The 27,822-nt window shown below is 36.0% G+C and overlaps 2 protein-coding genes across 2 annotated transcripts; one reads left to right on the top strand and one right to left on the bottom strand.

Annotated features, from left to right (window-relative positions):
• The first annotated feature begins 6 nt into the window (after positions 1 to 6).
• Positions 7 to 4,195, top strand: trmt5 (tRNA methyltransferase 5). The gene is made up of 6 exons (XM_084092729.1): positions 7 to 83; positions 358 to 992; positions 2,561 to 2,685; positions 2,773 to 3,427; positions 3,565 to 3,659; positions 4,060 to 4,195. Exons 1-5 carry the CDS (start codon positions 64 to 66, stop codon positions 3,618 to 3,620), a joined length of 1,491 nt encoding a protein of 496 aa, XP_083948855.1. The 5' UTR covers positions 7 to 63; the 3' UTR covers positions 3,621 to 3,659; positions 4,060 to 4,195.
• mnat1 (MNAT1 component of CDK activating kinase) lies at positions 3,782 to 27,216 on the bottom strand. Its single transcript, XM_084092736.1, has 8 exons — positions 26,986 to 27,216; positions 19,991 to 20,143; positions 19,831 to 19,904; positions 19,632 to 19,735; positions 17,696 to 17,836; positions 17,286 to 17,417; positions 11,744 to 11,865; positions 3,782 to 4,168 (listed from the first exon to the last, which is right to left on the bottom strand). The coding sequence occupies exons 1-8, from the start codon at positions 27,072 to 27,074 to the stop codon at positions 4,054 to 4,056; spliced, it is 930 nt and encodes a 309-aa protein (XP_083948862.1). The 5' UTR covers positions 27,075 to 27,216; the 3' UTR covers positions 3,782 to 4,053.
• Positions 27,217 to 27,822: the final 606 nt, after the last annotated feature.

Raw genomic sequence — 27,822 nt, 5'->3', positions numbered from 1 at the left:
ACCTCTACCACAGCCAAAGTCGCTCAGAAATGACGTACGTACTCAATGTAAAAGCGTGTTCGCATGGCAGCTGCCTGGAGAGGGTGAGCTGTTACAGTTTATTTTGTTTATAATATTAAACTTAAGGTTATTTGTTGAATTGTGTTGAATAACATGGTTTAAGCTATGTGGCTAAACAGATAATCTTGTAGTTTATTATCAGGCGTAGATAACAATCTGCTGCTAGGAACGGGGATTTATAGACTGTTATGTGTAACGTTAGTCTATGCATTCACGAAAAGGTTGTAAATTATTCAATTAAATTAGAAACTTTTATACAGGCATGACCTTTCTCTCTCTCTCTCTCATGACCAACAGATCTGGCAGACTTTTGTTCCATGTGCAGAAACATCACAGTTGTATCTCTCTGCCTCAGAATTTAAACCAGTTTGCAAGAATTTCCCTGCAGTTTTCCACTGCGGTCCATTATCAGAAAGCCATGCCTGACCAACCCCAGACATCAGCTGATCTGGGGCTCTACAAACCCCCTCCCACAGTCCGAGGAATGACAGAACTGGACCGGGCTGCTTTCAGTCAGACAGTCACCGTTCCTGCCATACGGATACCAACCAACGTTCTCAACAAATTGGTGAAGAGTTTGAAGAAAGTGGCACTACAGAGGCCAGGACTCAAACGGGTCGTGGATGAACACAAAGAAGATGGTAATAAAGATTGTAGTAACGGAGAACATCGGCTGTTGCTATTGGATCCAAACAGCATTACATTTACAGATTCGTTCGGCAGTGAGGAGGCAGAAGCTCTGAAAGCGTATGGGGTGCCTCAGGAGATCCAGAGATACGAACTGAAACTCACCTATGAGAACCTTAAGAGTGAAGAGATACTGCGAGCTGTACTTCCTGAAGGACAGGATGTGACGTCAGGATTTAGCAGAGTGGGCCACATCGCCCACATGAACCTGAGAGACCACCAGCTCCCCTACAAAAAACTGATTGGTAAGAAGAGATAATAAATGATCCAAGAAATCACCTTAAAGCAGGGTTTCTCAAACTCGGTCCTGGAGGGCCACTGTCCTGCACAGTTTAGCTCCAACCCTGATCAAACACACCTGAGCAAGCTAATCAATGTCTTCAGGATCACTAGAAACTCACAGCTAGGTGTGTTTGATCAGGGTTGGAGCTAAACTGTGCAGGACAGTGGCCCTCCAGGACCGAGTTTGAGAAACCCTGCCTTAAAGGGATAGTTCACCCAAATATTCTGTCATTAATTACTCACCTTCATGTTGTTCCAAACCCGTACGACTTTCGTTCATCTTCTGAACACAAATGAAGATCTTTCTGATGAAATCTGAGAGCTTTCTGTCTCTCCACAGACAGCTATACAAATGATACTTTGAGGCTTCAAAAGTTCATAAAGAGATCGTAAAACTAATCCGTATGAATTGTGCAGTTTAGTCCAAATTTTCTGAAGAGAATCAATCACTTTATATGATGAACAAATTGAATGTAGGCTTTTATTCACATAATATACACATTGATCAGCGAACATAAACAGAAGCTCAACCAAGCCTGCTTGACGCGCAAGAACAAACCTCTGCATAACAAGAGAATGAACCTCATTGGTTCTCGCACGTCAAGCGAACATGCTTGAGCTTTCGTTAACCACAACTGATGTGTGAATGTTTATATTTGAATAAAAGCCTAAATTTAATCTGTTCACCATATAAAGCGATTGTCCCTTCAGAAAGTCTGGACTAAACTGCTCAATTCATACGGATTAGTTTTACGATCTCTTTATGAACTTTTTGAACCGTCAAAGTGTCAGTTGCATAGCTGTCTATGGAGGGACTGAAAGCTCTCAGGTTTCTTCAAAAATATCTTCAGATGTGTTCAGAAGATGAACGAAAGTCGTACGGGTTTGGAACAACATGAAGGTGAGTAATTAATGACAGAATGTTCATTTTTGGGTGAACTATCATTCTGAACCTGTAGTGTTTTTGTCCATACAATGGACTGTGTGGTCCAATTTAGTAATTTTCTTAGATGCCATTGTAATTTTTGTTAGGTTTTGTTTATTTTTATTTAGTTTTTAGTATTTTCAGTTAATTAGTGCTTCAACTTCAAATTATTTCAGTTAGTTGCCAAGGCATTACCATTTCTAATTTTCAATGTTTTTTTATATATGTATGTATGTATATATATATATATATATATATATATATATATATATGTATGTATATATATATATATATATATATATATATATATATATATATATATATATATATATATATATATATATATATATGTATGTGTGTATATATATATATATAAATATATGTATATGTGTATATCTTTATTTCAATTATAATTATAATAATAGTAAATTATGACAGAATTTTCATTTTTGGGTGAACTGTCCCTTGAAGTTTAAATCTGTCTTGTCTTTTCAAGACTATTGTGGCAGAGATTTGATTCTGCAATGATGATTCTACAGTAATGAGCAATCATGAAATCATTTGCCAAGGTGTTTTGCCACCAACAGACTTTGTGTTTTGTTCCAGGTCAAGTAATAATAGATAAGAACCCCGGCATTACCTGCGTGGTCAACAAGACCAACACCATTGATTCCACTTACAGGAACTTCCAAATGGAGGTTTTGGCAGGCGAGAGTAACATGGTGGCAAAGGTGAGTTCACCTAATATATGGATTCAGCCTAAACATGAATTATTAAAGATACGTCTGACTGTAATCTACCTTTTTTTTCCCTCTCAGGTACGGGAGAATGGTGTATTTTACGAGTTTGATTTCTCTCGAGTGTACTGGAACCCTCGACTGAGCACCGAACACGAGCGCATCGTTGCCCTCCTTCAGCGTGGCGATACTGTAGTAGACGTTTTCGCCGGGGTCGGTCCGTTCGCGATCCCAGCGGCCCGTCGAGGCAGCGAGGTCCTTGCCAACGACTTGAACCCGGATTCCTTCCGTTGGCTCCAGCACAATGCTAAGCTCAACAAGGTCGACCGAAAGATAACCTCATTTAACATGGATGGACGGGACTTCATCCGGGGACCGGTCCGGGAGCGCATTCCTGCTCTAATGAAGGGATCGCAAAAGATTCACGTGGTGATGAATCTCCCCGCACTGGCTCTCGAGTTCCTTGATGCTTTCAGAGGTCTGCTGGGTCCGGAGCCAGACCAGAGTCTTTCCCGCCAGGACGACAACCTGCCTCAGGTGCATTGCTATGGGTTCTCCAAGGAAGATGATGCTCAGAGGGATGTAGTGGAGCGGGCAGAGGCGAGTTTAAAGATTTCCCTGCAAGGACAGTGTTCTGTACACCTGGTGAGGAATGTGGCACCTAATAAGGAGATGATGTGTGTGAGTTTTACCCTGCCGAGAGGGGTCCTGTACAGCACACACACCCAAGGCAGAGGTAAGAGACTATCACACTCACTAGTGTAATTTGGCAGCAGTATTAAAACATGAAATAAAGTCAAAGACATACACACTATGCTGTAGTGATGGCGGGTCATTTCTGCTGTACTAAAATGTGTCTCTTTTCCTCCATAGATGGTTCAGAGGAGCCGTGTCCCAAGAAACAGAAGTGTGAGGATTTCACAGACTGAATAAACTCAGTGTTTGTGTTAATTTGCCTGTTTAAAATGGTTTGTATTTAGTTTTTTGTTCTTTTAATTTTTTTAAAATAAATTATCATTCCATGTCGGGTGAATGCTGTTGCATTTCTTTGAAATGATCACGCAACCAACATTGACAAATCTTTTTTTTTGTGTGTGTTTATTTAACTGAAGCAGCATTACAAAAATAACAAAACTGATCAACAAAAATATCTGTACACCTATTAAAGCTTGTTTATGGTTATGTCAACATAAACTTCATAGTTTTCTGAACCTGGCCTTCTGAAGGGGCCGTATTCACAAAGTCCTTCACAGGAATCTTTCCCATGCATCCAAACACTCGCAGCCTTTCTCTTTGCTTGTGAGTGAGTATTTAGGTAGACTGATGAACAGGTGGCGTGGAAGTGACTGTAGTTTTGTAAAATCACAGGGGGAAGAGGCCACTGAAAGCGTCCTGGAGGGCGCGATGGCAGGCCAGTCCTGATGTATAACCACCAGCCTGATCCTGAGGAGATGCTGTGCGCACATGATTCAGATACCTGCACACAGAGACAGGACGATTAGCTATAAAAGTGAATGGTTTAACAGTAGTTTCCAAAATAATGGCTTTGAGTATAATCTGGTTAATCCTCTAGAGGGAGCAGCTCTGTTGTTTTACATTCATGGATTTCACAATGACAAGTACAAATTACAAATTTCATTTTAAAAGAAAAATAAAATGCCAACTGTAGTTACTAGAATTGTACTATGTGTAAATAATGTAATTTAATATAATATAATATAATATACACTACCATTAAAAGGTTGAGGATTGGTTCAAGGTTAAGATTGTTTTCATGTTTTTAAAAGAAAATCTCTTATGCTCACCCAGGCTGGATTTATTTGATCAAAAAAACAGTATTATTGTGAAATATTATAATTTAAATTAACGTTCCTATTTTAAAATGTAATTTTACAAGTTTTTTTAATAAAGTCCTTGACAAAAGCAGCTAGTCCTATCATTCTAAAATGCAGATTTGTTGCTCAAGAAACATTTCTTATTATCAATGTTGAAAACATTGATTTCTATCAGAAAAGGTCAAAATAACAGCATTTATTTGAAGTAGAAATTTGTTGTAACATTATAATTGTCACTTTTTAGCAATTTAATGCATCCTTTGCTGAATAAAATTTTAATAATAAAAAAAGACAATAAAAAAACTGACTTCAAACTGAATTTTGAATGGTAGTGTATATTACTTAAAGGGATAGTCCACCTAAAAATGAAAATTCATCATTTAAACACCCTCATGTTGATAAATAAAGAAGATAAATAAAAAGAACGTCGGTAAACAAACAGTTGATGAACCCCATAGACTTGTGTTCAGCAGAAGAAAGAAATTCATACTTGATGTTGAGTAAATTACAGAATTTTCATTTTTGGGTGAACTTTCCCTTTAAGCCACAAAATATGTAAGAATGTAGTTGCTTTACATAACTAAAATATTAATATTACAATATATCAAATATTTAATTTCTTTACCCATATATTTTTCACCAAATCGACAACTGCCTGTTACCCACAAACCACTAGAACATCAGAAACCTAATGCTTGTGGGTGAGACTCTTGAGATCTCACACTAGCCCAGCAGCACCTCAAAACACTCCAGCAGCTGGAGTCCACAGCGGCCATTCATTATGAGAGAACCGAAAATTACATGTAAACTGATACTACAGTGAGAGGAAGAGAACGATGGAAAGAGAGAGAGGGATCGAGGGGGTCAGGTATCATCAGAAACACTTAAGCTCCTCTCAGCTTCACACGTTTTCTAAACAAACAGAGATTACTGAAGCGCTGGACCATGAGCTAATGCACACAGAATGCTTCTCCATCATTAATCCACAAACCACACGCATAATTCCACAAGTGAATCACTGTCATCACATTTAATCCAGATTCTTTCGCTTTTAGTTTTGCCCGAAGTACTCAAGACAATCATGTCATAAAAGCATTGCTGATCGGAACAATAACAGAAATCTTAAGAACAACAAAATGATATGCTGATTCGGATGTTTGAAATAACAACACACAAAAAAAAAAAAAATCAAAATAATTCTGGATCTTAAAAAAAAAAAAAAGAGAACAAAATGGTGTTTGAAACTAAAAAAAAAAAATTAATACGTTTTCTTATTCAACAGAAAGTCAACATGAAAGTGCTTGACCTTCAGACAATGTTGTATGTCCACCTCAGATGGATAAATTTAACACTATAAGAGCCATTTTAAATTAAGACTTGTAATTTTGACAAACATTTTTGCAAAACTGTTAAAAACATGGGACAATATAGCAATAAAAAACAAGCAAACAAAAAATGCAACATCAAAAACAAAACAAAACATCTGGAAAGTTAATTAATACAATTAGCTTGTTTGCGACCAAATGTTGGTTTGTGGTTATTAAAAAACGTACACAACTGTTCAAATGATTGGGTTTTTTTTTAAAGAAGCTTTTATACTCATCAAGGCATTTTATTTTTATCGCAAATACAGTAAAACAGCAATACTGTAAAATAGTATAGCAATTTAAAATCACTGTTTTTTATTTTAATTTATACCGTGGTCTGTCTGATACTCAATACTGATTGGCTGGAATGTGTGTAATAAAACCGTTTAATGCACAGGTAGTTCCAAGTCATTTTAATCACCTTAATGCAATGTTTTCATTGGAGCACACACACGCATGCGTCACTCGGGAGTTCGCGCTGCGCACACACTCTCGCAAAGAAACATTTAGGAGCACAGAAACTTGTTATCAACACTGCCCCGCAACTTTTAATAAAATAGCTTTGCTACTGAATCGGTACGTTATATTTCTCAGTAACATTGCTGGTTTTGAAATAATTAAAGCTTCATTGTTAAAAGAGAGAGACGCTGAATAGACGAAGGTATTTCACACATGCATCTCTCATCTCTCTCTCTCTCTCTCTCTCTCTCTCAATAATGAATTCAAATAAATGCTATAATAAATTTATTCAAATAAATGCAATGTTACGCATTACTTTATCTCTGTGTCTGATTCAAAGCAGACAGAATGCTAGATCATAGGTCATTTTTCCCCTTCCGATCAAATTTTGACCTGCAAACATCAATAACAGCTTTAAGTTGTCAATGCTGGCAAATGACCGTGGTATAAGCGGGATAATCCACGGCCAGCTGTGCATTAAACGATTTGGACGCACTCCGCATAGGGTGGTTCTTTGCCTTCACGTCGTCTTGCATACCTCCACTATCCCTTACATATTTAAAAATATCATTTATTCCTGTGATGGCAAAGCTGAATTTTCAGCAGCAATTACTCCAGTCTTCAATGTCACATGATCCTTCAGAAATCATTCTAATATGCTGAAAAAAAAAAATAACTTTTCAATGTTGAACACAGTTGTCCTGCTTATTTTTGTGGAAATCTTTAAAAAAAAGATTTTGTAACAATGTAGAACTCTGAATAAAAGTATTCATTTCTTTCAAAAAAAATCTTACTGGGTTCACATTTTTGAACAGTTGTATATATTTTTGGGAGGATTTTACTGGCTGTCTGACCCCAGCTCTCTGATATATCCTTCATAAGACGGACATGTTGTCGACATTGGACATGTAGTCAAATGGATGATATCGGGATTGAAATGTTGACATGAACTGAACAGTGTTTTAGTTCAACCACACAGCTGTATCAGTGATGACACATTGTGGAGATGATGGTGTGTGTGTGTGTTCTCTGTCAGTGGGGTCTGTGTTTTATGCCAGCCTTTAATACCTAATAGAAGTGTGTGTGTGTGTGTGTGTGTGTGTGTGTGTGTGTGTGTGTGTGTGTGTGTGTTTGTGTGTAGGATTCAGCACAGAAATGTTCCCCTCAAAAAAAAAAAAAGAGGGAACTCTCAAGCAGCTGCTGTACAATCTGTCATTTTAACAGGGTCAGTGTCACACACACATTCCTCACAACAGATCTGGTTGCCCACACTGCTATGTCAGACACACATATACCAAACTACAACTCATCCACAACACAAATATCCTCACCAGAGTTCAGAGAGCAAACTCATCTATGCAGGAGCCAAGAGTTGACCTGGGATCCTCCAGGGCATAATGCATCATTAAAACCTACTGGTCCAAAGGTACATTGCTGTTTACAAAGACAGCGTGTGTCCGAAATGCATGAAGACACAAATCATGGTTTATGTTGAAAAGAGAATGAGGCTAATGAAAACACACGCTTAGGAGATAATGTTTGCCAGCATTCCTTGCACAAAGGAAAAGCCACACCAATGGTGAAATGCAAAATTCACTCAAATCTGTGGATTGAGAGAGAGAGAAGGTGAACAAGTTTAGTTTGTCCATCCATTATCCATTATCTACCCTCAGGGTATGATTTTAAAGTTTAACTCTCTCTTGCTACCTCAGAAACAGGATCCATTTGCAAGCCAAATTTACTCTTGAAGCCAAGGCCATAATCTTTGTTTTAGGCTTGTTTGCATATGCAAATTTCAAATCAGGCCCCTAAAAATGCAGTTTCCAAAAAAAACGTACCGACCGAGAGAGATGGAGGGAGGGATGGAAGACGTGTCTGCAGTCATTGACCCTTCTAACCCTACATTCTTACAGTAGGAACTAATTCACACTAGAAATGGCAAGTATTTTATAAAACAGACTGGACAATCCATCACTTATGATAAAATACACTACATAACAGTTATGATGTGAAACACCTTTTTTTTTTTAGCAATGTAAAGCATACTAAAAAAATAGGTAGGTTTATATATCTATAATATATAGATAGCAGAATAATGACACTTCATGAATTACCTTAAAAAATATATAAAAATAATGTCTGATCAAAATGTATGCTAAATATTTTTATGAAGTAGAAACTTTTTATAAGGTTTTAACTGTTTGCCTATTAGAAACGGCTATATTCACAATATCTCTTGTAGTTTATTAGTGAAATAAACAATAATCAACCAGATTTATGTTGAAAAACACAATAAAGCTACTGACCCTGTCCACACATGCTTCCTCTTCTGACCTGCTGATGGATTACTTCCTGTCTTTCACATGATGACTTCCTGTATGGCAAAGTGTGTTTCTATAGTCTAAACATTGGCATGGCGATGAAAGCATGCTTTTTCATTGCCCGAAGGAAATTTTACAGAGACATTCTGAAACTCACAAATTCATTTGAATAAATGCTGCATTAAACTTGAAAATATGGCAAAATAGAAGCATTTTTACTAGTGGTTTCCATCACAGGAATACATTTTAAAATATATTAAAATAGAAAACAATTACTTTAAATAAAAAAAAGGTTGCATTTATTTGATCAGAAGAGCAAAAACATGTAAAAAATCTTACTGATCCCAAACTTTTGAATGGTAACGTAACTTGGATTATTTAAAAAATGTAACAACACCTAATTAATATAAACACAGACAAGTTCTGTCCTGTCCAATAACTAATGTCTCTTAAACTAATTACGTTATCCAAAACTCTGCAGACATGCCTCCAAACTCACCAGAGACATCACTCAACACTGACTGAAAATGTGTGTGTGTCCTGAATGGGAGTGTTTGAATGGAAGATTACTGATCCATCAAGGGGGCCTTGTACAGCCAAACTTTGAAACGTATTTTTATGCAACATTGTAAAAGTAGAGGGGCATTGTTATCTCTCAAAAAGTGGGGGACAAACTATTCCTTTATTCATACAACACACATGAACTGCACTTGAAAACTGTGTGTGTGGAGAAAAGGAAACTTCAACCCAATCACCTCCTTTCAAGACACACACACAGCTGTCTTTAATAAAACGCCCCACCCAATCTGTATTTATACAGGTACAGAACAGGGACGGACACATAGGACGGGGTTCGCCCCCGGGGGTTGGAGGAGGAAGTGAATACATACATGACCCTCCAAAAACACAAACCAGTCCAACATAAATCTCCAATAACTCGCTGTCAAAACACACTAAGACAAATAGCAAAAAACAATCCGTCTCTCTGTCAACCTCACACACACAAACACTTAAAGAGTCTTGTCCGCTCTCGACTTCAAAAGCCTGAAGCTGGTCAAATTCTTTGATGCAAAAACAGATTTCAGAGCGACGGAGAAAAAGAAACAAAGAGAGAGTGATCCACCCTATCGTCTCTTTTCATAACCCTCACTCTTTTTCTTCTCCTGTCTTCTGCTTTTCAGCTCAAACCAAATCATAAGATCCTCAGATGAAGATTCCAGTGTGTCTATCTGTGTGTGTGAGTTCAATACAAGTTAAGCTTTGTCAACAGCATCTGTGACAGAAACGCACTTACAATGAAAGTCTGAGCGGCAATCGTTGCATTTTTGCCCCGTAGACTTCAACTGAAAGTGTATAACTTAGGACTGCATTTCAGTGCACAGTAATTCTTTCCTCCAAAACAATTATTTAATTTTTTGCCAAAAAGGTTCTATATAAAATGTCTTAAATTACTGCATTATACTTTCATGTTTAACAGGTTATTTAAACTTTTTCTAGTGATAAATGTAATTTAACTTAAATTAGTTTAAAACTAAATTAATTAATTAAAACTAAATTCATAAAATTAACTCCTAAGAGGCTCTATATATGAAGCACAGGACCCTTTAAGAATCAATAAAGAACCTTTTCTTCTAAGAGTGTAGTCATTAGTAGACTGATCAAAGCTTATTTATTATGGCGTGGGTTCCCTTATGGGAGCAGATATGTTGAGAGTATTAAGAAATTATTATAGGGATATACCCTATATAATACCCTATAGGTATTATAGTAAATATGAAATGAAAATCATTGATTTTCAGAATGAAAATCACTGCATTAATGCTATCACTAATATAGCTTCAAAGACTGTGTGGGTTTGAAAAGAGTGAGAGTGTGTCTTACAGAGAAAGTCAAACTTAAGTGAAGCGTGAAACTGCAAGCATTGCAAAAATGTCAGCAGACTTCCTGTTTATCCTGGGAGCAGTGCACCATGGGAGATGTGGTTTATTTGTTTGAATAAGGGGTCATTTATCTCTGTCAAATGCATTCTCACGCATTCTCTCTGACAGAAAGGAGAGAGAGAAGGTACAAAAAAGAAAAGAATAACCCTATGCATGAATAAAAAAAAATACATTAAATGTAGTCTGTTCCTCAATGCCCATTAATTTACTAACATACCGATTAATATTATATTATATTATATTATATTATATTATATTATATTATATTATATTATATTATATTATATTATATTGGCATAATTTTCTAATAATTCAGCGGACTGGAGTAAATTATTCCGCTTATACTACAGTTACCACACCTCAAGACATAGTTTAGATGTTGTATTTCAAGACATGTCAGGTTTTCGTCCTTAAAATGCTCTTGTGTGTATGACTAATCTTCTCACGCGTCTCATCCAACGCCTCCATTGCTAATTCCAAAACATAATTTTAGAGCTAACGGAGGCTTGAGTCATTATTATAATTATTAGAGAGAGAGAGAGAGAGAGAGAGAGAGACAGAGAGAGAGAGAGAGACAGAGAGAGACAGAGAGAGAGAGAGAGAGAGAGAGAGAGAGAGAGAGAGAGAGAGAGAGAGAGAGAGAGAGAGAGAGAGAGAGAGAGAGCGAGAGAGAGATTAAGTGTGTGTGAATTACCTGAGTCCGTGCGTCTCTACTAATAGCGAAACTGTAAGTTTATCTGCTTCAAGAAAAGCACCGTTATTACCTCGCTAGTGAGAAATATCATTTAGCTATTTTACAGTTAAAATCAGCAGTGCAGCGCTGACAACACGTTTCTGTGCGAGTGTGTGTCCATACTGTATTTGTGTGTGTTTGAGTGGGAGAGAGAGCGGGAGAAAGAGATTAGCCTATGTGCTTTTCGTACATAATAATTTGGCGAAATGATACAGGTATGTAATGCGGTCAAGACCTGCCTGGAACTACTTTAGCCATGCAATTCCTTGAAAATAATTGCACACCTTAGAACGTTTGTCAACCGATCAGATTCAAGCATTCAACAGCCCTATAGTATAATATAATATAATATAATATAATATAATATAATATATCACAAAATGCAAGTGATTCTTACCCGTGTCTGCCCAACTGATCCAGTTCTGGAACGGGTGGCCCGTATGTGTCAATGTACACAGGCTGATAGACGTACAACACCTCCTCCACACGAGACACGGATGCCAAAGACACGGTCTGACCCTAAAGGAAAGATACAGACAAAAAGACACATTTTAGAATTATTTTGGCACTACAAATGGACAAATTTTGTAATGCACTCCAAAACCCCACCCTCCAACCCAAACACGTGTATTGATTTACAGGCAGAGATCACTTTTGATTGGTTAAGTGTTCTGATTGGCTAAAAATGCATGGGCCGCTCCCCTCACACTTGTTTTACAGGGCCGTGACAGAGACAAATGTGATTTCCCATGACAACCGTCGATGAAGTAGGTACATTTTATGCATAGTAATTTTTTTTAAATGCTTAGAGCACCTTAAAATGTTACATTCAAAATATATTACTTTTTGTTACATTTTCTGATAACTAACTTTTTATCTTACTCTATTTCATTAATTTATTTCAGATTATAGTTTTACTCTCTACCATTTGAGTTGAGAGTTTTTAACATTCTTGTTGAGTTTAAATGGAACATTTCATGCAGATGACCTCATTTAAACAAAACTAACAGACATTCTGTCTAAGATGAAGTCACACACATAAATGCATTAGCTCCAACAAACACACACATCCCTCTATGGATCCAGATCCAAGCAGGGGATCTAAAGATGTATGACAACATCACTCACTGCCAACACACACACACACAGAAGGGAGACTGAACTTGCTGGAGACAGACAGAAACCACAGCAAGGAGGGAGTGTGAGTGTGTGTGGAGGGAATTTCCATGGGAGAGCTTCTTTATTTTGGCCTGAAAGTACTGCATGCATTTAAACTGCAACAAAACAGCAAAGTAAAATAATGGAAGACATAACAAAGAGAGAAAAAGAGAGCGAAACGACAGAGATACAAGAAAACGGAGGGTGAAAATGAACACTAGAAAGGGGAGTTTTATGATATGTTAATTGAACATTAAACATTAATTATTCCTTAAACATTCCTGAGTGAGAGCATTTAATATATATATATATTTTTTTTTTTTAGTTTGGGGTCAGTAAGTTTTTAGAAACTAATAAAAAAATAAATGTATACTTTTATGCAGCAAGGACAACCAAAACGATCAACCAAATTCAACCAAAAGTGACAGTAAAGACATTTATAATGTTACAAAAGATTTCTATTTCAAATAAATGCTGTTTTTTGTTTTACCTTTCTATTTATCAGAGAATCCTGAAAAAAAATTATCTTAAGCACCAGCATAATGATTTCTGAAGGACCATGTGACACTAAAGACTGGGATATAAATCACGGGAATAAATAACATTTTAAAATATATAAAAAGTAGAAAACAGTAGTATCTTACAATATTACTCTTTTTACTGTATTTTGAATCAATAAATGCAGCAATGGTGAGCATAACAAAAATATTTCAAATATATATAAAAATATTAACTGACCCAATTTTTTTAACAATATATATATTCTAAAAATCATTTTAAAAATAAGTTATTGGCCTGCAAGACATTTTATTTACTCACCAAAAACTATTTTTACTTGCTTTGGACACAGGAAAACACACACACACACACACACACACACACAGGTTAATAAAAAAACTCAAAATGTACACATTTAACACTTAAACATTTCGCATACACACCAAAAATTGTTGGTTTATGAACTCAAAATAACAAACATAAATTCTACACAGGCTGAACTATACAGTTCCAAACTCACATCTCACACACAAACACAATCTAGAGATTTCCATGTCAACACATACACGCCATCCCATCACAGATTACCCTGTCAACAGCCTGATACCAGTGGAAAACTCTTCAGAACTCTGACACACACAACCACACACTCACAGTAAACCACTACTGTATCCACCAACTCAAAAATCTTCAAACATCTGCACTCAACATTAATTTGAGGTGTAGTGTGCGTGTGTGTGTGTGTGCATGTGAGCGTGCGCGTATATATATATATATATATATATATATATATATATATATATATATATATATATATATAAGAAATGCTGCTGATGCTGTGCATGTTGAGTGACTATAGATACATATTCCCTCCCCAGCGCCTCTAAAACAGAGCTGCTGGCTCGATCCATCTTCATTACTGTGCGGGGGTGGAGAGGGAAGGAAATCCCTGAGCTGAAACACCCCTCCAGTTGTCTGGGCATTCAGAGTTTCACTCCGAGTAGTTACACACTGTTTAACGGGGCCTTGTGTTCAAATCAATCATATATCTGCAGCATTTCGACATTCAGTGCCGTCCAGCGTTTTAACCTCACCCCTGCCTGGGCAGTGAATCAGTACGTATGTTTAACATTAACACACAATAAACATAATTTTACGAGGTGGACTTGAATTTTACATTATTAAAATAAACTATCTCCCCTGGTTCTGCATTCTAGACTTCTGTCTTGGGAGGCACAGAACATTTTGACTGGCACAGGAAAGGCACTACGATGCAACGGCTCATTTGATTGTTCATTCTGTGGGTGTGATAATTTTCTTCACCAAACCAACAAATACGGGTTATTATTTCTGAGGTGCGTTTGTCTTGCTTCTTGCCAACATTCAACTACAAGTATCAACCAGAATGTGTGGACTGGATTTGGAAAATTCTGTTATAAAATTTTCCTTCTCAATATTTATTTTGAGAAGAAGCCCAAAAGAAGGCTCTGTTTCCAAAACAGATATAACGATTCTGTAGCTTTTTATTTAATTATTTTTTTCCACAAGTTTCTTGCACTAAAAAGAGTAAGAAATTAGTTTTACTGACCATAATTAAATCGAAAAACAACAACAACAAAAAAATAAAACTTTTTTGTTACTGCACCTTTAAGACTTTATGTAAATTCATCTTGTATTCTCGTAGTACACAATGTCGGACACAGAGCGGGTCAAGTTGATAATTAGAATAAAGTTTAGTTTACTTTGGAGCTTGTTTGGACAAAAACCGCCCAAGACATTAAGAGCCATATGACTGACATTTAAATTAACTTTTAACGTAACATTTGGGGGCAATAAATCAGAAATGCATAATTCTAAATACAAGATGGCACCTGTGAGCTTCGGCGATGCGAGTGTGCATGTTTACTTCCGCGTATTCTTCTGGTCTTAGCGACGTTCGCATTTGCTGTAAAGAGAAACTTATCTGTGAAACTTGGCTAGATATAATGAATGTTTGTAAAATAAAAGAGAAGATGGTGGTCTGTCAGCGACGGAAAAAAACATTATTATTATTGTGTACTCTGCGGTAATTCATTTAAATACACAGAGATATCTTTCATTCTTTCTCCCGTTGAATCTGCGGTTCAGGCTCAGCGGTTAGTGAAAATCCACAGGGATCTCTTCATTCATACAAAACACTCAAGTGTGTAATATACATGTCCTGATTTTGTTCTGACTGCTGGGGGACTAAATGGCGCAAAACTGCCTTCTCTTTCTACGTAGAACAACACTTCCCTCATCAAGATCTAATGTTTGCTATTGCCAACCGAAGTATCAATCCTCATTAGAGATATAAATAAGCATGATAATACGATGTGGACTCAGCATATGGTTAAGTAACTTTATTTAGTAACATTATTATTGCTAACTTTTTGTATATTTATTATTTAATTAAATTATTATAGGCTTGCATATAATGTTCAGAGTTTGTATTTCCACTGTGTAATGTAATTATGAAATTACATAATAATGATAGTTTACATTTTGATTTTATGTTTTTTTTGGCATTATTATTAAGGTTAGAGTTAGATCGTTTTAATATATTATTAATAATTTATTAATTCATCTTGCGCACCCCTTTGGATGTTTCGTGAGGTTGAGAAACACTGCTTTAAATCTAAACTATACAGTATTACAGTACAACATATTTTTTGTTGAAAACTATTGCTAAAACCTCCTCAAACAAAGATTGTCCACAAAAGCTTTTACAAAAGTAGTTTTCACAAAACCTCATAAAACAATGTGTTCTGAGCAAATTTCTGTTAAGGTTTTTTTTTTTAATGGTTAAATTGAGAGGAATGCGAGAGAGCGGCGAAAGGTTTCTGTTTCACATGGGGGATCAAGCCGGGAGAGAGCATCGGGACTCTGACTATGCAAGTCTTCAGGACGCTCCAAGGTCAACAAATATAAACTGTCTATCAGCACCTCTGCTGACCTTCACACACACACACACACACACACATACACCTCAGATCAGCACATTTTAAAATGATCACACACTCACACTGCTCTGCATGGGACACAAGAGAAAAATGTCACAAAAGCACACATACTGTACATTAACACTCACAAATACAACAAAATATACTCATAATCACATGATCTGAAATATCTTGTCCTATTCACAGCTAAATAACCATCAGTCACTGAATTCACACAGAGAAAGTGTCCTGAATGTACCGTGTAACACTAGTGAGCACACATACAGGTTCAGAGGGGATAAAGTGAGCTTTGTGGACCCTCCAGCTGGCATTAACTGAGCTCAAGTAACAAGTGTGAGAGCCAATGCCCTCTCTATGCCCTGTAACACACACTATTTTGATCTCAAAGCCTGCTGGCTCTCTCTCCACATGTATGCAGAGTATGAATCTGCCTGCAAAAAGTCAGACGGACACACACATTGCTAAACTGCACAGCTCAGAAACATCTGCGTGTTAAATATAACTGTATAAGCGTGCCTCCTGCCTTGTAGTGAAAAGCCATCTAAAGCTGACAAACACTTTTTTGCCAGTTACTATCCTCCCTGTACTAAGATCCATGCCAACATACACACCAGTCATCTCTTCATGCCAACCACAAGACACATTTGTGGCAACATATGCACTTGGATACACAAACACACACACAATTGTGCACACTGTTTCTGTTTTTACTCTCGAACGGCAGTTTTTTAAGATGTATTGCTCCCCCCTCCTCCAAGTTTGCATACACATTCATGACATGTTGGTTCAGGTCTGTGTCCTTTGCAGTGACCGCTGAAGGGATTTTTTAAAAAAGAACAAACCTGTTTTACCTGCTTTACAACACAGACGCACCACAAAATGATATAAACACACACACACTCCCACGTCATACTCAAACACTGGCTAATACAAACATGCTGTGTCTGTGTGGAAGCTAGAGCACATGTATAATGTGATGAATATTACACAGGTAACAGTGCATGTGATGCTACATTAGATGTTTATAAACAAATTTAACACAATTATATAAATATATATTATATATTACATAAAATTTTAATAAATCAATATTTTGTATTAATTATATATTTAATAATATTAACTATTTATTCATTATAAAACAAATTCATTTAATTATGGCTAATAATAAGCCTTCATTTGGTGGCTTTTCTCATCAAATCCTAGAATTAATTTGCTTAATCGTTAATACATTTGATTAAATATGTAATCCAATGACAGTCCTACTGATTATGTGTGCATGCATGTGTGTTGTTTCCTCACAATCATTATTCCAGTAGAGAAGATGTTTGTTGGTTTGACGTTTTGCTTCTGTTTTTCTATCTGAGTCTCCAGTTGGGCGGCTCGATCTTTATGTTGGGCCAAAAGCACAGCCGCAGGTAACCTGGAACTCTCCTGCAAGCACAAACACAACATTCAAGAAATTGTTTTCTTTCCAACTTTCATTTTGACACTTTAATTGATAGCAGAGAGGGGATAGTGATGGGTAGGAGGGGCACATGTCATGTCAACCTGTCACACGTGAGATCACAGTAATAGCAAATCACACAGCGATCCAGTCGGACAAAATCAAGTCCCACCCTATACATTTTTTCTTGTACGAGAAGCCGTTTTACTCGGATATATGTCACTTCTGTTTCATGCCGACTTTAAAGTGTGTTTGTACTGTGTACCAGTGTATCCAGCAGGGCCTGTTTGTTTTTCCTCTTGGCCTGTAGTTGTCTCTGTTCCTCCTGCAGGGTCTCCAGTCTCCTCTGCTCGGAATCCTGCTGCTCCAGTAACAACAGCTCCTCCAACTCCTCCTGCTCACGTGTCTAACATAGTGACAATAATAAATCATGGGATCAAATAAAATAAAGTCAAAGTCAACTTTATTGTAATTTTTAGCACATTGCAAGGCAACTGAACAACTGTAACACATTCATGAAGACTAAGAAAAGACAACAATAAAGGCTCAACTGTATCTAGAGCCGTGGTGGGTGTAATTCATTACTAAGTTATCTAATTACTGTAATTTAATTACTTTTCCCTTGAAAAAGAAAAGTAATGGATTACTTTTAATTTTCTGTTTAATTAGTTCCTTCTGCTGTAATTGCATTAAAGGTCCCGTATTATGCCCCTTTTCACAAGATGTAAAATAAGTCTCTGATGTCCCCAGAGTGTGTATGTGAAGTTTCAGCTCAAAATACCCAACAGATCATTTTTTACAGCATGTTTAAATTGTCATTTTTTGGGGCTCAGAAAAACGTTCTGTTTTAGTGTGTGCCCTTTAAATGCAAATAAGCTGCTGCTGGACGACCCAGGGGGCGGAGCCTCACGAGCTCGCGCTCAGTCTCTCAGGACAATTTCATCTCACGGAATGATGATAATATCAGAAACTCTCAGTAACGGTGTTCATTTTGAGTCGGACAATAATGCCTACAGAGTCAGAGTGCTGTATAGAGATGAAACAGGTATAGTTTAGTAGTTTAATTACGGTTATTATAACGTATTTGTCATTTGTTTGTATGTATCCATTATTTATTAATAGCCTACAAGTCTGCTGTCTGAATGATGATCAAACATATACTGATGAGTTTAATAAAGTTTATTGTACATCACACAAAAGATGAAGCGTCAGTTTTACTTAAGAAAATCACCGTAAGAGCTGAGTAAACACAGTAAGTTATAAGAAGTGCGCAAGTACATAAACGAATTTCGGTAGAGTTGAGGGAGCATCCCTGTGGGCGGAGGTTAGTCAAAAAACTGTTTTAATGACGTCATTAAAGAAGGAAGTAGAGGGATGTAGTCCAAACGGGCCGTTCGATGTAGGCGACTTCTGTTAAATAAAATATCTCGCTTGGCATTGAACTTTGAGCTTTATAATTTTACAGATATTATTTATACTCTAACAACAACATTACACACTAACTAAAGTTTGAAACATGGGATCACGAAGAACGGGACCTTTAAATACTGTATAGTCTAATATACAACAATTCTATATAAAACAATTGAGTATTTAACATTCAAAATTTTATGTTAAAATGTATGTTTTTAAAGTAACCTTCTCCCTTTACACACTTTGGTCAGTTCAAGAATGATTTATGCAATTGTATATTGTTTTTTTGAAAGAATAAAAAGTGCAGTTTCTTGTCTATCCTTGTTTTGTTACACTGGTCGAGGTTGATATGTGATTTAGAAAGTAATTAGTAATAAGTAATCCAATACTTTTAAGAGAGAATAATTAGTACAGTTAATCTAATTACACAGTTGAAGATGTAATTAGTAGCTAGTAATTATTAATTACTTTTTTAGAGTAACAACACTCATCTGGAGCACAAGATTTTCTGATTTCTGGGTAACACTTTGTTTTACAGTGTCCTTGTTACATTACATGTACTTACCATAGTATTAACAGTAAATTATGCATAATTACATGCAACTAAATCCTAATCCTACCCTAACCCCATGGTAAGTACATGTAGTTGCTTAATATTACTCAGTACTTAAATATATAATTACACTGTAACAATGACACCTTAAAATAAAGTGTAACCTATTTCTGCTATAATCTATTTCTGTTTAAAAGAGGTTCTCGCTTGTGAAATCAGAAGCATGCGCACTCACCAGCTTGGCTTTGTTTTTCTGTATAACGTCTCTGTTATCTCGCTGGTACTGTTCCATTATCTGCTTGGTACTTTCAACATCTACGTTATTAGTCAGGTTAAACACTGGACAGACACACAAAGAAATACATTTAAAAAAAATATTTCAAAAACAATTGTATCATATGAATATGACTAAATAAATGGTATATTTATCTCACCAATGTCCTCCACCTGCTCCAGGTAGTCATTATATTCTTTCAGAGTGGAAAAATCAAATTCCCTCTTATTATAACTGAAAGAAACCAAATACACATCATTATTAAAATAGTATAATTAGTCATTAAGAAAAACTAAGTGGATGCGTGCAGAGTCACATACATTTTGAGGACCTTCTTGCGGATCTCCACCTCTTTATCGATGGCTGGATCTTCGAAAAGCTGCACACGGAAATTACTTTTTCTGAGAGGAGTGTTACACTGCACACAGTTACCTGAGCCACGGACAAACAGCATGTCCACACAGCTCTCACACCTGAAACACACACACACACACACATTTTACTCACACTGGCAGAAGGTCTACTCTGCTGAAAGAGAGTCAAAATAAACAGTAATGAAATGTGAAATCTGCTGGAAAAACCTTCAGAAGCGATTCCACACAAACACACATTTCAATCATCTCACTGCTTCAGAGAGTGAAATTTGGCCATATTTCCAAAAGGAACCATAAATTCGGCTAATGGATAAAACAGAGGCCTGATATTTGTGTGTGTGGTGGTCTTGTTCAATCATAATGGAGTGATGATGGGATGGGTTTGAGGCAAAGCAGACATACACATTAAGGGCTGACAAAGTACAGAGTGTCTTAGAAACCAATGTTACTTCTTGCCCAGAATTTATGCATATAACTAATGCTGAGTTTCAAGTAGATTTCTTAAAAATTCAGTAAACAAATTTTCTACTCAGCAGTTTAACTTTCCTTTTCATTCCCCCTTCTCTTTCTATCAGCTTTCAGAATACATTGCTCTTTGAAATCTGATTTGTGCCTGTAAAAAATGACAGGGAGTGTATATAACACAATGGACACACTGTCTGTAATCAATCTTTGCTGGTGACAGGAAATTATAGAAGGGAAATTACTGGAAAATAAATTAATGCAGATAAAAAAATATTGCAAATAAAAAATTTTTTTTGGAGAATTGGCTTTTGTTAAGAAAATCTAACATTCATATAAAAATATGTCTTTATTTTAGATTTCTAAAATACATTGCTAAAAACAAATACAATGCATTCAATTATTTATTTTATTCAGCAAGTATGCAAAAAAGTAAACAAAAGTAATAGTAACAGCTTTACAAAAACTATATTTCAAATAAATGCTGTTCTTTTGAACTTTCTATGGACCAAAGAATCCTGGAAAATAAAATAAAAAATCAGTTACCAAAAAACTATGAAGCAGCATTGATAATAAAATTTAGTTAAAATAAAGTTTCTTGAGCATCAAATCAGAATATAAAAACGATATCTGAAGGTGAAGGATCATGCGAAACTGAAGACTGGAGTAATGGCTGATGAAAATTCAGCTTTGCCAACACAGGAGTAACATTTTAAAATATAGCCTACTAAAATATTAGTTCCTGGTCAAAAATGACCAGCCTTCTAAAAATCTTTTTGTCAACTCATTTCATGAGTTGAATAAAGTCAATGAACAAAAATGGAATAAAGTCACACTTGTGGTGTTCACAGTCAAAAATGACCAGCCTACAAAAATATTGCTTATAAATCTCTCGTTATGATATTATCACCTGCCCATTCAGCCTTCAGGAAGCTCGAACCCGAAGCTCGGCTTGATGTTATGATGTTATGATGGAATTGTGCATAAGAGGATAGAGATAATTTACTGGAGGAGAAGGGGAGGAAGAATTTGTCAATGAGATGACGTGGTGTATGCTGCTTATATAGTACGCTCGTAATGATGATTGGCAGGACTGAATGTTCAGGCTCCTCCCGAACCTACATTTTGAACATGAAAAATGAAAATTCTGTCAGTAATTACTCACCCTCAACCCCAACCCAGTTGGACCCAACCCAAGACTTTCGTTCATCTTATTAAAGTCGACTTGAATAAAGACGTTATTTTAGGGTATTTTTGCGCACAAAAAGTATTCTCATAGCTTGATAAACTTAAGGTTGAGCCGCTGTAGTCACTTGGACTATTTTAAAGATGTCTTTACTAACTGAACTAACCCTTTAAGTTGTTTTCTTTCAATTAGAAGAGGTTTTGTATTTATTTTTGAAACTGTTTGATTAGGACTGAGCAAAGACTGTAAGTTTGAGTCCAATGCGATAACATTAACATTTTCGGGAAAAAGAAAATCCTCTCCGGGTCGAAATGACCCAAACACAACATAATGGTTAAATTGTAAAAATATTTCATAATATTACTCTTTTTGATTAAATAAATGCAGCCTTGGTAAGCACAAGAGACTTAAAAATAAAAACATTAAACCTCTTACACACCCTTTCCATGAAATGGGATCAAAACACATCGCAGACCTGAAGATGTGAAACAGAACTGCATGAGCAGAACAACTCAAAGTGTCAGGAACATGTGTATTAACCACCGCATGCAACACCATGGCTCAGCTGATGTCTGCCCTATCGTGCCCTGGGTTTTCCCTGAAGAATCTCTATTATTTACTTCCAAATTAATTTAGAGGGTAGACTCTACTTCTCCCTGACCCATGACCTGAACAAGGTGGGCGTTCATGTATGAGAGTGAACTGGCACAAAAAGCCTGCAAAACAGAAAGAACACAGACTTTCATGTGAATAAATGCTAGACATTCCCTGCTCGTTCCTCCTCTCCCGATCCCTGTTTTGTCAGCATGTTGAGAGGTTACTACACTCCTCTAACTCAGCACAACTGACCCCATCACGCACACACAAAATCTGCAAACCACTGCATTTCACACACACACAAGCTACCTGTGTCCCTCTCATCAACTATCTCTCACACACACCTACCTGTGCCCTTCCCTCTTCACTGCAGCAGGTCAGAAGGACACACTCAGCATCAGCTTAAGACTCACAAACACGTGTGTTTCTTCAACTACCTGTCCGATTGGTGGTTTTTAATAAAACAGATTTCAAATGCTTAATCATCTATTTAATATCTATTTAATTATTTTACCCTTGTAGATTTTTAAAGATCTTTAAATACTGGAAAAATCATAACAAAATATGAATTACATAATTATTGGACTATTATAAAACGTATAACAATCAAAATAAAGAGTGAAATAATAAATATTAAGATGGTTAATAATAATTAGTCAAAACATGTCAATTTTTGCACGAATGATTTCCATCACAACCAAAAGATGTTTTAGTTTTTATCAAAAAATGTATCAACAGTGCCGATGACGAACATTCTTGTGATGATAAATGAGGAGAAAAACTAAGAAAAAATTGCTTCTTCTTTTTAAAATATCTTAAAATCACTTGGCTCTATTTTCAAATTAGTTTTTGTTTTTCTCAAAACAATAAGTTCATATCTCTGAACAATTACTTCACAGATCTGATTTGAATTTCTTATTCATTCAGGCAAATTGAATGCGTTTTGGCTTATGTGCAGAAAAGTACAATTGTGGACAATTTGCACAATAGAGTGGTGCAGGTATGACGTCACTTTGCAGGCCAACCAGCAGTTAGCATCACACTGGTTCCCTCGACAAAAACCCAATAGGATTTTCCCATAGGCTTTTGGATTATCGCTAAAAATAAGCTCTGTGATCAACAAACGTTTATGATACTTGCACGTTTTGTCCATCAAGAAAGATAATTATCACAGATGACAACTTTTATGAATTTTGAAGCCTAAATGCAGTCGCCAGAAGTAAAACGCTAAAGCTAGGCTATAAACGAACTACTACACCACGGTCCCACAAATTAAACGTCACCCCCACTAAGCTTCCAACAACTCTTTCAGTTTTTATCTAAAAAATTTCCCCAGAACGTTTGAGTTAGAATAACAAGGCTGTAAAAGCTGTTCGGCGTGATGACGTTTACTCTCCGCGACAACCTCTGTAGTCCCATTTAGCCACTTGTTAGCAACCGCCTTTTTCGATACATGTAACAGCTTCAAAAAAATCACGAGTGGGGTAATACTGATGTATTTTATGTCGTATAATAGCTAAAACATTAAAGCGTCTTGAGCTTGTGTTCACCAAATACCTTATTTCAGGAATTTAACTAAAGCCCCATTCAAAAACCCATTGACTTTATGACGATGGAACCGGAAGTGCTAAAATGCTAACTCGCTTCTGCGTTTTGGTTTACAAAGTGAGGTCATACCTGCACCACTCTATAACTAAATGCACATGGCTTGCCAATCAAAACTGATGAGTTGATTCTCAGTGAAACTGTTATACTCTTCACTACTTCTAAACATTTTTTCACTATGTGATGACACACATGCAAAATGATCCATTTAGTTATCAAAATCTTATCAATAACTAGGTTTCAAAGCATGAATTGAATGTTTTGAGTGAGTTAGCCAACTACATTTTGCAGACAATGCAACAGAGTTGCGAATGCGACGTCCTATTAAACAGTTGTGACAATTGCACTTGTCTTATACAGTTTAGACAATGGTAAGACTGTTTGAAAAAACATGAATGATTGAGAAAAACTGTAAGAGAGTTTATTTTCTCTCTTAAGCCCAACGGGTCAAAAGTTCCCATAGTTGAAGAAACACCAGAAGCAATATCTTCTTCCACTCTCTCAACTGCATTTAATCATAAGCTACAGTCATCCTTATGTTCTGCATACAGAGGTAAACTCTCATGAAATGAGCAGGGGAGGGGAGTGTGTGCTGGAATGTCTCCAGCAGTGTGTCATCAGTGTGTAATATATTCATACGGTCTCCGAGTCCAAGGTCAGCAGTCCACTGTGAATCCTTACGTTCTCTGCAGGTCAAGGACACCCAAAGCACAAGGAGTCAAGTGACTTCAGAGTCAGACACACATTACCCATGAGAGCCACACACTACTCTGTTCAGTTTTCTGTGGCTGAATGACTCTTCCCATGCACCAAATGAAATGAATAGCTAGTTTGATCTCTTTTGTTGTCTGTATTCATCTTTAATGTGAGCATTAAATGGATGTTGCGATAGTCTTTTCTTCCCTACACTGTAAAAAATGATTTTTTGGTGAAGTAAATACTACTGAAAAAAAAAAACAAAAAAATTTACATGAAAAATTTAGTTCAGGCAAGAATTAAAAAAACTAAGTAAATTCCATATCAGTACTTAATTCAAGCGAGTAGAAATGAAAGCGTAAATATCAACTCAATAAAATTAAGTAAAAATTACTCAACTTTTCTGATACTGGGGTTCCCATCATGCACTGGACCTTGAATAATTAATGAGGTTCATTTTTCACTGGTTTCCAGCTGGTATTTACACTGTTTTATCATTGCTTTTGTTGTCAGGATTAGTAACTTGCCATTTTGTGACATTTCGAGTAAATTTTCTGCTCAAAATGACACATTCAAACACAAAAATGATCCATCAAATGTTACCGTCATTGTGTATTGTTTACCAAGTATTGAGGTCTTTGCATTCACATGATGCTTAACATCTGACATGCTGTAGTATAAATTACTTAGATAATGTAAGTAAAGCACATACTATAAATGACTGGTATAATTCAATATTATTGTTTGAGTCAAATGTAATGCAAAGGAAATTTCAACTAAATCGATATTAAATCAACCTTTAACTAGCCAAGATAAAATTACTTTTTTTTTTTTGTTACTTTCACTTAACTAGGTTAAGTAAAGTTTACTTAATTCCATATTCCAAGTAAATTTAACGTAAAGATTTCTAATTAAAGCTACTGATAAATATGTTTAGGTTTTTACTTGGTAAATCTTTGTAAATTTACAAGCATTTTCTGAGTGGAAAAAGTTGCCTAGCTTTTTTCAAGTAAATCCTACTCCAAATTTTTTTCAGTGTATTGTGACGTATATCCGAGTGAAACGGATTCACGAACAAATAAAAATTAGGGCGGGACTTGATTTTGTCCATCAGGAATTGATTGGATGGTTGTGGTTTGCTATTGCAGTGAACTCGTTTGAGTGACAGGTCCCAGTCCCGCCCTCGCGCGAAAAAATAATTTATAATTTTACTGCAATATTACATAATATAAAACAAGAATTGTCCATTTTGATTTCTTGGTGACTTCAACATATTTTTCATGAAAACGATTTCCATCAAAATACCATAGTTGCTAGTTATTGTTAATACTACGATAAAACTGCCCGTTTTGGGTCAGGTAGTCTGACAGAACTGTCACTTTTCCTATTGATTCAGTGATGCGTTGTCACTAGATCTGACGTCAGATATTATCCATGTAATGATTTTATCAGTTTAAAGTTTAAAGAAGGGGTTTCTCCATTATGTTGTTTTTGTAAAGAGGAAACAGAAACAATTGTACAATTGTTTATGTTGTTTTTGTAAAGAGGAAACAGAAACAATTGTACAATTGTACAAGTATACCAAATTATTTTGGTCCAAAGTTTCTCTGTTTATTTTTTAGGTGTTTTACAAATTTGTCACGATAACTGATATAATGGTCTTGTTTATGGTGATACTGGTTTACTGGAAATGGATAATATAGCGAAAAAAAATAAAAATTATTTGGGAAATATCATAGGCCTATATAAAGCAAAATATATGTTAATTGTACCAAATGGTAGACTATTTTCCACTGAGTTAAAGGTTTTTTACGATTCTCTGACTTCAATACATAACAATCGTAAAGCTGTTAAGACATCTCAGTTGTTGAAAAGGATAATTGATGTATTAGATGTGCGATTGATTTTCTGATGCAAGATGCAGAGTTGTGAATTTTTATAGACTCAAATGTTTTGTATGTCTCTGTATTCCCCTATTGTTATTGTTATTGCAATAGTAAAAAAAAAATAGATCTGACGTCCATTGGTCATCATGCACATCAAAATAGTATAAAAAATCCTATACTATTTGAAGGACATTACGTGTTAAATTATTATGGTTTTACAGTAGTAATATTAACCGTTTTATGGCTGAAACCATGGTCACTTTTTGTAAGGAGAGCCTCGCAAACAGGTGAGCAACCGAAGTTAGAAGTCGTAAAAACATCGGTTTACTGCACTCACAGCTTGAAACACGGACCTGGCTAATTTAGAGCACATATACAAGCAAAAACAAACCAGATGCAAATAATAAAACGTTCTGTCTTGGACAGCATGAATAAAGATTCACTTCTGGATCTATGAAGGTTTAAGATCTGTAGCAGGTTTGAGTAGAAATCTGACAGCAGGTACTTACAGCGTGTGTCCACACACATTGACCATCAGCTTCAGAGATGGATTTCTGTATTTAGTCGTCTTGCACCGCGGGCATCCCTGATCATCCATTATTATTATTATTATTATTATTACTTGTTAGAGTACGTAAGAAAAATAAAATAAAAATAACTAAATACCAGTAATCGACACACTCTGCAGCTCACAACAGAGCTCATTACAGTGTTACATTCAAATTCGTCCTGGAAGAAACATGTACGTGTAGTATCCCGTTCCTATTCAAACATTGCTCAAGTTTGATCTCTGTCCAGCGCTGAGTTTCAACAAACGAACGAACGAACGAACGAACGAACGAACGAGATAGATAGATAGATAGATAGATAGATAGATAGATAGATAGATAGATAGATAGATAGATAGATAGATAGATAGATAGATAGATAGATAGATAGATGATGGATGGATGGATGGATGGATGGATGGATGGATGGATGGATGGATGGATGGATGGATGGATGGATCTCTATCTATCCATATATCTTGATAGATAGATAGATAGATAGATAGATAGATAGATAGATAGATAGATAGATAGATAGATAGATAGATAGATAGATAGATAGATAGATAGATAGATGGATGGATGGATGGATGGATGGATGCTAGATAGCTATCTCTATCTATCTTGATAGATAGATAGATAGATAGATAGATAGATAGATAGATAGATAGATAGATAGATAGATAGATAGATAGATAGATAGATAGATAGACGGACGGACGGATGGATGGACGGACGGATGGATGGATGGATTCAGACATTCTGTAGGCTATAAATTCACCAACATTGTATTTATTT

This window comes from Abramis brama (assembly GCF_963993115.1).
Source record: "Abramis brama genome assembly, chromosome: 19".
Lineage (NCBI taxonomy): Eukaryota > Metazoa > Chordata > Actinopteri > Cypriniformes > Leuciscidae > Abramis > Abramis brama.
The sequence above is the reverse complement of the archived record's forward strand: the minus strand, read 5'-3'. Positions and strand labels throughout refer to the sequence as shown.